Consider the following 14,336-nt stretch of genomic DNA (forward strand, 5'->3'; position numbering starts at 1 on the left):
CAGTTTGAGGCGTTGAAAGGGAGGGAGGGGATTTGAAAAGAAACGTTGGCAGAAATGGAGGCAAGAGAGAGAGAGAGAGAGGAGGGGCAAAGTGCAGACGGGGCAGGCGAAGGAGAGTCATACATCACGCGGATAATTGTGCTACCACCCCACCGGCAAGAGAGGGGTGGAGGTGTACTGTGGTAGGTGGGGTTGGGTGGTGTTGGAGGGTGGGGGAGGGTTCATGTATAGGAGCTCAGGGGGGGGTAGTAGAGAACCTCACAGCTTGATAGATTCACTAACTCGCAATTAACTTGTCCTGTGTACATAAATAAGTGTAAGCGCTAATGAGAGGGGCTGTCCCCCCCATAAGGGCGCCTGCAGTGTCTGTCTGTCTGTCTGTCTGTCTGTCTGTCTGTCTGTCTGTCTGTCTGTCTGTCTGTCTGTCTGTCTGTCTGTCTGTCTGTCTGTCTGTGCGTGCTTATCTCTGGAGTGGCGATGAAGATGACGATGATGGTGATGAAGATGCACAGGGCTGCCGGATCCCCAGCCATGCATTCTGTGTGTTTTATTATTGTATCCCCCGGCCGGTCCCCACAGAGCAATTTCATCCTGCCGCCATACAGTCAGAGTGACGCTGTATCCTGGAGCTACACGAACCACATACAGTACTGCATACTCTATACACATGTACTGTACTATCTCACATTGTGTGCAGATATATGCACAATCAGGGATGCCAGTGTGCGCACACGCACGCACACACAACACACATAGTATATAAACACTCACGCAGGTATGAGCATGCACACACACACACACACACACACACACACAGACACACAGTCAAATCTCCACTGGATTGCGATGACCACGAAGGTGCGTTATCGGATCAGGAGCGTACACACACGTCTGTGTTTGCTGTTGGGAATGTCTCTTTGTAAAGTAGCTGTCCTTATCTGTCGCTGCATGGGACCTCCGCGGGATTACCGTCCCCTTATTTACTCTCTCTTGTTCGCCGAGGCCACAATCTCCCCCTATTTCAGTTTGTGTTACGAGATAGTCTCTGAGAAACGGTTTGCTCTGTCAGATCGTCGTGCTTCTTCACTTCGGCGTTCCATAAATCACGGTATAAACGGTACAGCGCTGGTCTAGAGGGGTCCAGTATTGCTCTCACAAAAGTAGCTGAGGGTCTTATTGTCTCCACCAGGCCGAAGGCATGTGGGGAGAGTATGTTTTGCACTCCGTCCGTCCGTTTGTGTGTCCGTCCGTCCGTCCGTCCGTCCGTCCGTGTGTCCGTGAACAGCTAATCTCGGCCACCGTTAACCCGGTCGATGGCAAATTTTGCACACACACTCCCTGGATGCCAACCATGAACCTCTGCCCCAAACTTTCCAGAACGGCCTGTTATAGCGCCACCAGGAGGCCGCTTTGTGCAAAACAAGATTTTGCACAGTACACCTACAGATTTTGTCCAAACATCACGCAAATTGGTACACACACTCCCTGGATGCCAACGATGAACCTCTGCCCCAAACTTTCCAGAACGGCCTGTTATAGCGCCACCAGGAGGCCGCTTTGTGCAAAACAAGTTTTTGCACAGTACACCTACAGATTTTGTCCAAACATCACGCAAATTAGTACACAGTCTCTCTAGAGCCATTCAACCAAACCGGTCTTTCAGATTTCTCAGACTCCATCCTGATTGGTTAAGATTGGCTTCCAAAGTTCACAGGAGTGCTCAGTTTCAAACAAAATGCTGCAAATCATGAACACATCGCGTGATTTCCGTGAAATTGTGCACCCACATTCCCACTAGGCCCAGGACAAAATGCCACATGAACAATTTCAACTCAGCCTCAAGGTGGCGCTATAACTGGCCCAAAAGTGTTTTTACCTCTAACTGCACGGATCTGTGGATAACCTGGTGGAGACCTGTGCCCAGAAGGGCACTTTTTCTAGTTATACTTATTATTGAAATTAATTGAAATTGTTGGCTAAACTTTCCGGCTAGAATTTGGTTTGCTTTCAGCTCAGCGGAGCTACGATAATAACGCCCAGAAAGTAGCAACCACATATAAATCTAATCGAGCACAGTAACTGAGCTATGAGGAGCTAGTCATTCATTAGCCCAGGAGGGGCTGGTCGAGAGGCAAACCAGGACATGGCTTGATCCAGCTTTCCACTCACAGTCGTCTCTGCAGCATACCAAAAGAGTATAACCTCGCGTCACCAGGCTTTCCACCTCAGAGGAAAGCCTGGTCTGTGTTACAAAATTGCCGTGTGGATGCTATTGTTACATCATGTTGTAGTCATTGTTTTGTAGTCATCAGGCAGGAGCCAATCCGAGCCATCAATCTGAAATTCCTTTCCCTCAAACCAGAAGAATAACAATAAAAGCACCACTCGTGGCCTGCGGCTTTTATTGAGAAAAATCGGTTTGAGGGAAATAAAGTTCCAGATTGATGCAGGTTCCCTACCCGATGACTACAAAACAATGACTACAACATGACGTAACGATATCATCCGCTCCCGACCGGATCATAAACCCGAAAAGGAATGCTGCCCAGGCTATGGTTGAACAACAACTAACCAGAGAAAAGGGGAACGAAAGGTGCTTTTCCTCATATTTCCATTTCCCTTTGACTCTTTCTCCCCCTCTCCATGCCGCTCCTCCACTCCCTATGCCCCCAAGCCTCGACTCATCTCCTCATCTCTCTCCCCTTCCTCCCCCCACACTTATTCTCCTCTGCTCATCTTCCAACCTTCCCCCCAGGATGTGCATTTTTCCTCATCTTCTCGACAGAACTGCGGAGTCATGACATTTTTGCCGGCTGAGCAATCCAGAGTTCAAAGGACACGCGCTCCCGCGCCTCCATTCCTCCGTCTGATGGATTCCTAGCATCCCACAACAGACGGCAGAACAAAGAAATAAAAGAAAATCTGAGATTTGACCACAGGTGTTCTGCTGGGCCCAATAGCGATATTAATCAATGGCTCCTCTTTCCCTTTCCTCACACTCCACGCTCTCTCCATCGCCCTTCCTCCTTGGTCTGTCTATCTTGCCTACCCGGCGCTACAATGAAAATGCCTATCCAGTAACAACTATTCCATATATGAGACACTTAAGTCTGTAATCCCCTAATAATTCCTATATCCTCTCTCTTTTTGCAAGGCATGAATACGTTGACGCGGATATGCTCTCCTTCCAACGCACAAAAGCCAGCATTCATGGAGGATTAGAGTCGCAGGTTAAGCCGCCAGACTCAGAGAAAGCATCTCAACGTGTTTGTTTTCACTCATAAGACCAGCGTGTCTAAACGCCCCAGTTACACAGGCAGCCAAATCTAGCCTGAATCAGTTCTGTGCCACATCCAGATTGGAATCTGATTTGTTTAAATAAGTATGCAGATAGGTCACATACAAGTCACATATGGAATCTGATTTTTTTCCAATGTGACTTGAGCCATGCACTTTCAGAGGTGGTGTCAAATCTGATTCAAATCTGATTTCAGGAGATCATGTCTCAGTCTGAATACAACAACCTGATCTAAATCAGATTCCATGTGACTTGTATGTGACCCATGTCTGCATTTAGACTTTTAGATTTAAACACAATCAGATTCCAATCTGGATGTGGTACATGATCTGATTCAGGCTAGATTTGGCTGCCAGCTAGTGTGAACACACAGATCAGATATGGTCACTCGCAAACGGCCGTCGGGCCAAAAGATCAGATTTGAGAAATGAATCAGATTTGACCTGATGTGACTGCAGTGTAAACGGGGCCTAATAGAGTCAGACTGAAGCCGCTACGCAGGGACCACAAAAGCTGTGAGCACCCGTGCTGCTCATCTCCATCTTTACACGGTTGGTACATTTTCTATTTTTCTCTCTATGTGAGCAAATAATGAGTACAATCTCTTTAAAAAATATATTAAATTAAATATCATATTGTACCAGACGCAATGTAACCTTTTTTTTCTCCATTGCACATTAAAATGAATCAATTAAATGTGTAAAATGTGTATCCAAGACACTAATTAATTAATTAATTAATTCAGTACCAGTTAATAGAGCCAACAATGCTTCCAAACACTGCACAACTAACTGCATTACTACTTGGTACAAGTCAATTTACTGTACACTCAAATGAAGCATCAAAGAACTCAAAACCTCAGTTAATATACTGTATATTAATACTTCTCCATAGTAATGAAGACTCTTACAGAGTCTGAAAATAATATACATTTATTGTAACTTCTGAAATAGTATGTAAAGTACTGCAGTACATTGCCTTTTTCTACTTCAAATATTCCATCATGTGTCTTTACAGTGGGTTTACCGGTCAATAAGTAGCCTATTGACTATTATCATTTTTACCGTGGGTTTGGGTATGAACTAGTAGACGGTATGGACAGGATTTCCACAGACGCTCACAGCTGTAAAAATCAGTTTACGTTTTCTTCGCAAAACCTTGGCAAGGTGCATGGCAACTGCACCCATTTTCCAGATGCATGTGGCGTGTATTTCACAACAGTTTGAGGGTTAGCGTAAAGATTAGTTTCATATGAAATATTTATACTATGCCATACACAAGAGGTGGTGATTCAGTATCCATTGCTTTTTATTGCCATGCATGTTTTGCTTTAACCATGCATGTGAAACTGTGATTTACCTGCTGACATTTGATTGATAGGCCTATACCTTATTTCACATTTCATATTTCATGTGACTTCACTTAACCAGGCATATGTGACTTTACCTGTAGCTATTTGTATATGATAGCATACAATAGTTATCTGAGAGGAATTACACTAAATTCTGTTTCTGTATCCACTCCACTGCAATATATTTATTTTTAATCATGCACAATGTTGGACTGTATAGCCTATTATTTGACTGGGACCCCCTGTTATTGGCCTGGTGTCTCCTGGAGTCTTGTGTGCTTTGTATTAGCAGCAGCATTATCTCATATACTGTATTTCCCTGTTGAAGCAGCAGCAGTCTTTATTGCTGACCGTAGCGTCTCGCTGCAGAGCTAACACAGTGTGCTATTAATGCCAGAACCTGTGAAGTTCATTGATGTTTTCTATTTGTTTGTTTACATTTTCCTCACAACCGGTGGTTCATTTCAGCCGGAGCTCGGCGGAGCTCTCAGCTCCGGTACCTGTCACTTGAGCTCCCCTACCTGTAGAGGCAGCTCCTCGTCATAGTTACAGTACAGTATTTCTGCTTACAACCAGAACCATCTCTGAAGGAGGAAGTATGAAAGAAAAGATGTGAGCTTGTAGAGGGGCTATTTTTTTTGTTTCATGTTTGCTAAAAAAAAATACAATAGAATAGAATCTCCTTTCCATGATATGCGTTTCACAGCAAGGCAGAGAGAGAGAGAGAGAGAGAGAGAGAGAGAGAGAGAGACCATTACATTGTCAACCACATGTTTGATAGGGGGAATAAACAAACCTCTGCTCTTATCTGGCAGCCAGGCATAATAACTAGAAATGACCCAATTTATTCAGTTTATTCAGTCCAAAGAAGAATATCTCCAAAAATAAGCGAACGGCGAGCAAATGAACATCCTCGTGCTGTTTTCTTTTTTCTCCATTCTCTTCCCCATCCTCGACCTCAGCTCCCTCCCTCCTCTGTTCCTCATACATTCACACTCTCTCTCACTCGCCGGTCTTCCTCCATTGCCTCGATCTCTCTTCTCTCTCTCTCTCTGTCCGCTCCTCTTGCACGCTCCCACTCGCTCTCTCTCTCCATTTCAAAAGGACAAATGTTACCCGCAGTCACAGTGGCGCTCACATTGGTATTCTGCTCTCAATTTAGCCAAGAGCCACGCAGCGGTATCTGCTCCCAGCAACCACACACAGCAATCTGACACACACAGCAGAGAAGACAGAGAGCAGAGAGAGAGAGAGAGGGAGAGAGAGTAGGAGGGATGAGAGAGAGAGAGAGAGAGAGAGAGAGAGAGAGAGAGAGAGAGAGAGAGAGAGAGGAGGAGGAGGGATGAAAGAGGGCATGGCGATAAGAGAGATGGAGAGAGAGACGAGGAAGAGCGGGCGCGGTGAGTGACGGAGCTGCGGACATCAAGCGGACATTAACGCCATTTTCTGCGTTCAAGGCCAGGAGTCAGTCAGTCAGTCACACACACACACACACACACACACACACACACACACACACACACACACACACACACACACACACACACACACACACACACACACACACACACACACACACACACACACACACACACACACACACACACACACACACACACACACACACACACACACACACACACACACACACACACACACACACACACAACCTGCAAGCTGTGGTACACTGTAGATTAGACAGTGGCTGTCCTGTCCTGTTCCTTTTGAGACAGTGGCTGTCCTGTCCTGTTCCTTTTGTGGCATTTACTAGCTCAGAGTGAGTGAAAGGGGGGGAAAAAAGAGGCCAAACAAGTGCTATGTTCCACTCACACATAAAAAAGAACCCCCTCCGCCCGCTGCGACACCCACTGCGGCGCCCACCACATCAAAAACAACGTCTGCCTTGATCTAAATCACAGCCGCACGCTATATTGGTTCCCATTAAACTCTCTGGATCTATCAAAATGCAACCGTCACTAAAAGTCAAAGAAACATTTCTCTGGAAGAAAGGGAAGACTAAAAGACAGTTGGATCACCAACAATCAAAGCTCCAAACAATGGACGACTGTACAAACAAGCTGTCAAGCAAACGCTAAATAATCCTTGGGATATAGCAAATCATCGCTGTCAGGCAGAGACGCTTGTTTCTCCATATGTCATTGTTTCATGTTTAGTTTTTTAGTTTGTTTTCAAATCAATGTCTTATTTTATACCCGTCGTCAGTGTGTTTATGCCAGTTGGTTTTCAGACCTTTTCATATCAAGGACCATTATTTCTTCTGCATATGAGCCACGGACCACCGTTTGATGACATTTAGCCTATCAGACAGAAACTAAGAATATTTTGTTATCGTTGGATAAGATCTTGTCCACAATTCCATGCTGTATTGATGTTGGTACCATTAGGAGGGATGGCAAATGTTGATCAAAATAACAATTCTTCTACATTCTAATTGTATAACTAGATTTCTTGTAAATTAAGTGATGCAGATATTTAACAATAATTTAAGTCTTGAGTGTAAAATGTTACACTCTCAAGAGTTAAAGATCTATAAGGGTCCATTTTAGGGCTTTAAGCAACTAGTCGACTAGTAAACTAGTTCTACATGTATTTGTGCATTTATTCTGTGCATTTATAGATATAGATTTAACCAATGACCAACTAAAATACTAACAATGACAATCACACCCATGTGAAGTGAGGGGCGCACTTATTATACATCATCTTACATCACCTTATTCCGGCCAATCAGAATTTGCGTCCTCACCTTCAATGTTTCCGTTTACGCAATGTTTTGTGTTTACACAAACACTAAAAACTGGCCATTCATTATCAATGGCATTTAATGTTTGTGTTTGTGTTTACACGCACCCTCAAAGCTGGACATATAGGATGGGCTAGCACCCCTTAAAAATAAGTAGCCTCCAATGGATCCATTGGAACCCAGGACAGGTTTTTATTGAAATTTCCTGAGAATTAATGGTTTTGGTTTCTGCCCGACATCGACAAAATGTTAAGCAGCCATAATTACAAAGGTGATGAGCTCACTAAGAGCCTGCCGACTCTGGACTCGGCGTTTAATTGCACGTCAAGCTGATACAAAACATACACGTAGCCTTGGTTAAGTCGAGGTGTTTCCTCACCTGAGACAATACAGAACGTGGTGATGCTGGCAACTGGCAAGTGCTACTCTGACTCTCTGGCACAGAGGGGGGATGTGAGATAAAAGGGAGAGGTGTAGAGAGATGCAGCAGCAGACAGGATGAAGGGAGGCAGGGCGATAAGTGCCAGGTGGAGGTGGTGGGATGGGGGGGGGGGGGGGGGTGCTGACAGTGTGTAAAGGTGAGAGAGAGATAAGTGGAGTGAGGGAGCGAACTTAGTAGAGAGAGCGAGGAGTAGGAGCAGGAGGAGGAGGAGGAGGAGAGAGAAATGGTGGTGGTGGGAGGTGGGAGGTGGCAGGTGGCGGGGAGAGATGAGCTAGGAGGCGGGTGGAAATGCCACGAGATGAAACAGAGAGACACATGCATGGAAGGGGGGGGGGGGAGAGAGAGAGAGAGAGAGAGAGAGAGATAGATAGAGAGAGAGAGAGAGAGAGAGAGAGAGAGAGAGAGAGAGACTGGGGGAAATGGAACGTGTCAGGGAAGGAGGGAGCCAGAAGTAGAGGCAGAACAGAGTTTGACATGAGCCGACAGCCCAGAGGGCACGCTGCTGCACAAGCAAATGAAATGCAAGAGCAGGACTGTGCTGCATGCAGAGGGAATGTAGCAGGCAGGGGTGGGACGATATGTTGATATCAAGATATATTGCCATATATATCGCCGCAATACATATATATATATATATATTGTATCGTCCTCCCAATATCGTCCTTCCATAATTTTACAGATGTTTGCCTTTTATGGTTATATTTTTCATTTTCAGTTACAGTTTCAGTTATTGTGGTATATCGTTGATTAAATCTTATTGAAGCCAGAAGCTTCCATATATTGCAATATGATATATTATCATTATCAAGGGCCTAATATCGCCACAGATTTAGTATCGTGAGGTACCCATATCGTCCCCCCCTAGAATATAGCCTACATATACGACACGAGAAGGAAGGAAAAAAAGACAGACGTAAATGCAGACAGACAGACAGACAGACAGACAGACAGACAGACAGACAGACAGAACAAATAGCAACAAAGGCAGCAACAGCAAGCTGAAAGGCGGACAGACAAAAGGGTGGTTTTTCAGATGGCCTCTCATCTGCCTTCAATGTCAAGCATTGTTTCGCTGAAAACCCAGCCACATTCAGTGCACTCTTCACCTGTGACACCAGCACAACTAGGGATGCACCGATCCGATACTCGTATCGGAGATCGGCGCCGATCCAGGCTAAATTCTAGATCGGGTATCGGATCGGTGGCCGATCCATTATCCGATCCAATCCGATCCGATAATTATGTGTAATTACAGTATGAAAACAACTCTACCTCCTCTGTGACACAGCAGTGTAGTATTGACAGTATAACATGTGGAATGCAGCCAGGCTAGCCTGCGCACACATTAACCTGGTCTAATTGTTGCACAGTTATTTAATAAATAATTCAGTTCATTTATATCTGTGTTTGTTACATTTTGTTTTACAAAGTTGGGAAAGTAATGTTTAAGTCAAGCCTTGATGTTGCCTTACACAAAATAATGATTCCAGACTCCACACAGTGAGGCATACAGCTTAATAGGTTATTACGTTTCTTTGTGGGGGGTATCGGATCGGTACTCTGTATCGGCAGATACTGGACCCCCATGTATCGAAATCGGTATTGAATGCCAAAAAGCCGGATCGGTGCATCCCTAAGCACAACACCCCCTGCACATCACACAATGCCTCGCTACACCGACACCGCCTGCACAACACACAATGCCTTGCTATACCGACACCGCCTGCACACAACGCCTCGCCAACTCTTCCGTCCTTCAGCAACACAATCAATCAATCCTTTGCTCATCAGAACTTCTTGTTAGGAGTCCGTCTGATAGTCTTGTGTTACCAGACTGTTGCCTCTCGCAATTTCCAAATGCTTCCATCATACAGTCTGGAGCAACGGAAGAGCTGTCATGAGTAAAATATGAAGCGGAAACTTGCTGTCAGATTCATCCTAATATAAATCGAAATCATCTAAGCAATGGCATATATAGCTTGCTGCTTAGCTAAAAAGGAAATAAAACAATCAAATGTAAAGATAATTTAAAATATATTTCCGTGAACGGAAGGGAGGTGTAGTTCCAGACTCTATATAGCATTCGGAGATGGTGTAATAGTTGTCTGGCTATACGCGAGACTAGCTCAAAGACGGTACATACTACATGCCCACACACACTGTCTGGTACCCCCCACCCCACCCTCCCGAAAGGTATAGCCCACTCTCAGAGGCAAACCAAACTTCACCACTCTCCTCTTCCTCCATCTGTTTCGGCTCATTTCTCTGTCTGCTAGGGTGCTTAACTGGCTCCACACACCCATATTATCAAGTCCCTATACGATAACACAGACTTGCCACCGCCTCCCATCAGTGAACTAGTGAGCTACTCGGAAAGGTCAGGCCGGGAGACTACATTAGAATAATTCCTGCCGATGTGTTGCTATGCAGCTCTTTAGGCAAGGGCTGACATCTATCCTGCTGCTGCTGCTAGTGGATTGCTAAGTTGACATTTTTAATAAAAATTGGTGGAAACCAAATACCAGGTCGTATAGAGCCATGGACTGAAACGCCATCCTCATGGAAATAATAATAAATAATAAAATAAAAGACGTGGCTGCTTGAAGGTCAGGTCGTTTTGAGGAAGCAATCTGATTGTTTGAAACAGCATTCTAGCCGTGCTTAAACGGCAGTAAAGGAACAATGAAAACATCAAAACAAAGAAAGCAGCTGCTTTGTTCTCCCAGAGTGCAGCATACTGGGGTTGCTAAAAGCTAGCGAGTTTCTTAGGACATTTGTGGTCATAGTGGCTTCATCTGTCATAAAAACAAATATGATTTTTTAACGATGACCTTAGAGTTTTAAGGGTACATTTTGTATAATTGCAATCTTACACTTGAGGGTGTTCTATATCGTCATCAATTCCTGCAGCAACGCAGGCGTGCATTAATGACGTTAATGAAATTCACACCCTCTCGTGTAATATTGCTTAATCCTAGTGTGGCGACGGTCCACACCCTCTCCCTCGTCTATCCAAATGAAAATATCAATCGTTCAGCAATAAGAGCAAAAAGTGCTTCACAAGAACAATTAATGTTTCCGCAACAAAGAGGCTTCGGCATTTCATGGCCTGTTTCATGGCGTCTAGCATGTACTATACCGTATCAAGATGAGCTTTGCATGGTCTATTTTGGAGGGGACAGACATACTGTACACACACACACTACATACAGAAAAAACTGTTTTTTCGGCCACGCCATAAAAAACCCCAGGTATTTAGTAAGCAAACGAGTGGGGTAAGCTCCGACTGTAAGTGTTATAATGATATAATCATGAGTTGCCCATGTCTGTGTACTTGAACTTGAGATACAGTGTACTTGATATGTATTGTGTACTGCCTGAACTGTATAGCATACTTTATAGATAGGCTACGAGAGACATCTCGCCGGCAGCAAGGTCAGCCTTGCTGCAGTAGGCACGTTATTTTGTCTCATATCATTATGATCCAGCACTATATATGTTCCCTGTTGTGTAATAAACTTTGTGAACCTTTAGCGTGATACTGCCTCGTGTCTCGTTATTTGTTCTCCCGGGCCCGCTGCCGCAGTCGTCGTAGTACCAAAGGAATAATTCAACTGGATTGTCACACACCACCCAGCCTGCACACACTACCGGTCTGCCAGAACCAGACGAGGGTCCAATTAGAGTTTACAACAGTAAGTATGGGGAATTTCAGGCTCACATTTCCATATTGCAAAGACATTGTGGAATAGGTGAAGAGGTCGCACACATTTACACTTTCAAAAGGTTTATTCTCTACATCACAGGAGAAACGTTTCGGCTATCCAGCCTTCATATCCAGCCTTCATCAGTGTCACTGACACTGATGAAGGCTGGATAGCCGAAACGTTTCTCCTGTGATGTAGAGAATAAACCTTTTGAAAGTATATTCTTGGTGTGTGTGACCTCTTCACCTATTCTACAATGTTGATTTAAGCTGGTAACCACCAAGTAAGAGCACGGTGGTCACAAGAAAGTTACATATTGCAAAGACAAGCACTGAGATAAGCATCAGTCTTCTTGCTTACCTTCTTTGCAGTATTTCCCCTTGAAGCGCGTGTGGGTGCAGTCGCAGTGCACCTCGCCGTACTGGATGGAGCAGAAGCCCCCGTTGAGGCAGGGGTTCTGCTTGGTGCACAGGTACTCCAGGTCGCTCTGGATGCCCATGCTGTTGAGCAGGGTGGGCGGCGTCTCGCCCACCTTCAGGTTGGAGATGAGGCCCCGGAACGGCGGCTCGTACTTCACCGTGCTGGAGGTGAGCGCCGAGAGGCGCACGTCCGGCGGCACGCCGCCCACGAACAGGTCGCTGACCACCGACATCTCCTTGCGCTTGGACTTGACCTCGGCCACCTTGGTCTCGCCGTCCACCATCAGCAGCGTCTCGCGGAAGTTGCGCGTCAGCAGCACCATGTGCCAGCGGTCGTCGTCGACGCGCGTCTCCATGTGCAGCGCGGCCGGCTCGGCGCAGTGGATGGCGAAGCGCAGCTGGAGGCGCCCGCCGGCCACCAGCAGCTCCAGGAAGTCGCAGTTGCCGCCGTCGTCCAGGTAGAGCACCAGCGCCTTGCTCACGTTGGTCTTGAGGCTGAAGCTCAGCTCGCCCACCGAGCTGGCCTCCCAGCGGCCGTAGCGCGCCCACTGGCCCGGCGCCCCGCCGAACTCCAGCATCCGTGCCGTGGTGAACATGAGGCTGAGGAGGGCCAGGGGCCACAGGGGCCGACAGAGGAACCTCAGCAGGGGCCCCATCATCATGCTGGACATTATTCCCCGGTTTTGTTTTTAATCCTTAACACTTGTATGATGCCGCAGACAAATGTAAGCTCTGAAAGAAAACACACTATATATCCTGGCTTTGCCTACCAGACTGATCGTTTCTTTTTTTTTGGTCACAAAGCTGGAATAGGAAGCTTACTGGCTGTGCGATTGAAGCAATTCCTTTTGTTCCAAATTTCCTGACAAATCAGCAGGGTTTTTCTCTGCCTTTTTTGTTCCCCCTTTCGGCGGCTCTCTGATGCTCTTAATGCTCTTCCGTTCTCGGTCCCTCCATCGGTCGGTGCCTCTGGGAGAGAGGGAGGGGGTGGGGAGGGCAGGGGGGGGGGGGTGGGGAGGGGTGGATATGCTAATTCTGACAGAAGCCTCTTCTTCAAAAAGCCTTCTTGGTCGGTCAATCCTGCATGGAGCCAAAATAGAATCCCCTCCTCTCTCTCGAAATCCAAGATTCCGGGGGTTGTAATTTCCAGGAAAGGCGAGTGAGTCGTTGACAAAATGCTATAGGGGGGGGCGGTGGGGGGATAGGGGAGGGGGGTGGGGAGAGATATCCGTTGACGACGGTCTCCCTTTTTATGGGAGTGGATCAGGGGAACAATGAGTGAAAGGAGAGATAGATAGAGAGAGCGAGAGAGAGAGCGAGGGAGAAATGTGGAAGACAAGGGTGTCAGAGCTGGCTGGCGTCTGGCGGGCAGCGAGATGCACTCATGGTTTCGCCAAATTAAGCCCTCGTCCTCGTCCCTCTTTCCTCTCCCCGAAGACTGGCGGTGCGACAGAGCTCTCTACACCACAGGCCCCGGTTCCTTCATGTTCTCAGCACGCACGCAGCAAGGGTTCTGAAAGAGAGCGCACACACAAAATGCACACGTTAGCAATACCAGTGGTTGATATGAAAATATGGGTGAAAACCCCTGCTCTAAACACTCACAGTGCTGTGTGAGGATGTGAGAATGATCGTCTTAGAGGCTGGAAACAGTACAGAGGCCTTTTGTCTGGTGTAACCATTATGGTACAGTTATTCAACACATACAAGCACAAGTCAACACCTGATGCTCCACTCACAGCCCCAAACCTCAGTACACTGGCAGCCTTTTATACTCAGCTGAACTGATTGAATATGGACTGTACCATTCTACAGAGGTGTTTGAACATGCAATGCAATACATACATAAATAAACATACATAAATCAATAACCTTAAGCCATACACATATTATAAGTGTCTGTGAACTACACAAGTTCTATCATAATTCCTTCACAGTACAACCTAAATAAGCAACCACAACAGCAACATATTCATAACCCCCCTTTGCTATATCCTGACATGGTCCAGGCCCAATCTTTATACTGAAACACATCACAGGCAATCGTTAGGCCTTTTATCAAACAGGCCGAAACGCGTACGTTTTCAGTCTCAGAGGTAAATAAAATCATGTAAAAGGTCATATAATGAGTGCTGGCATTTTCTTCATCTCAACTTATATCTTCGAGGCTTGCACCTATAAGGATTTTGTTTGAACCTGTGCTGCGGGTTGTTGCTCAATTCAATCAAACCTCAACTATAACACTCCACATTATTGCACTTCCCAAACATATTGCACCCAGCATCACCCCACATTGCACCTGCCCATCATGATTACCACACCCCAAACATTTCTTGGTCTCCCAAGGTGGAACTT

General features: G+C 46.0%; 1 protein-coding gene across 1 annotated transcript in view; it reads right to left on the minus strand.

Moving 5' to 3' along the window:
* The window catches only part of nrxn2b (neurexin 2b), a gene marked incomplete at both ends in the record, with an annotated part of 864,412 nt that extends 851,775 nt beyond the window's left edge, over positions 1-12,637 (minus strand). Inside the window, one exon of the mRNA XM_083789063.1 lies at positions 11,923-12,637. Coding sequence (XP_083645189.1) covers positions 11,923-12,637 — 715 coding nt within the window. The remainder of the gene's footprint in view (positions 1-11,922) is intronic.
* Positions 12,638-14,336: the final 1,699 nt, after the last annotated feature.

This window comes from Protomyctophum parallelum (genome assembly GCF_964188405.1).
Source record: "Protomyctophum parallelum genome assembly, chromosome: 18".
NCBI classification, from domain to species: domain Eukaryota; kingdom Metazoa; phylum Chordata; class Actinopteri; order Myctophiformes; family Myctophidae; genus Protomyctophum; species Protomyctophum parallelum.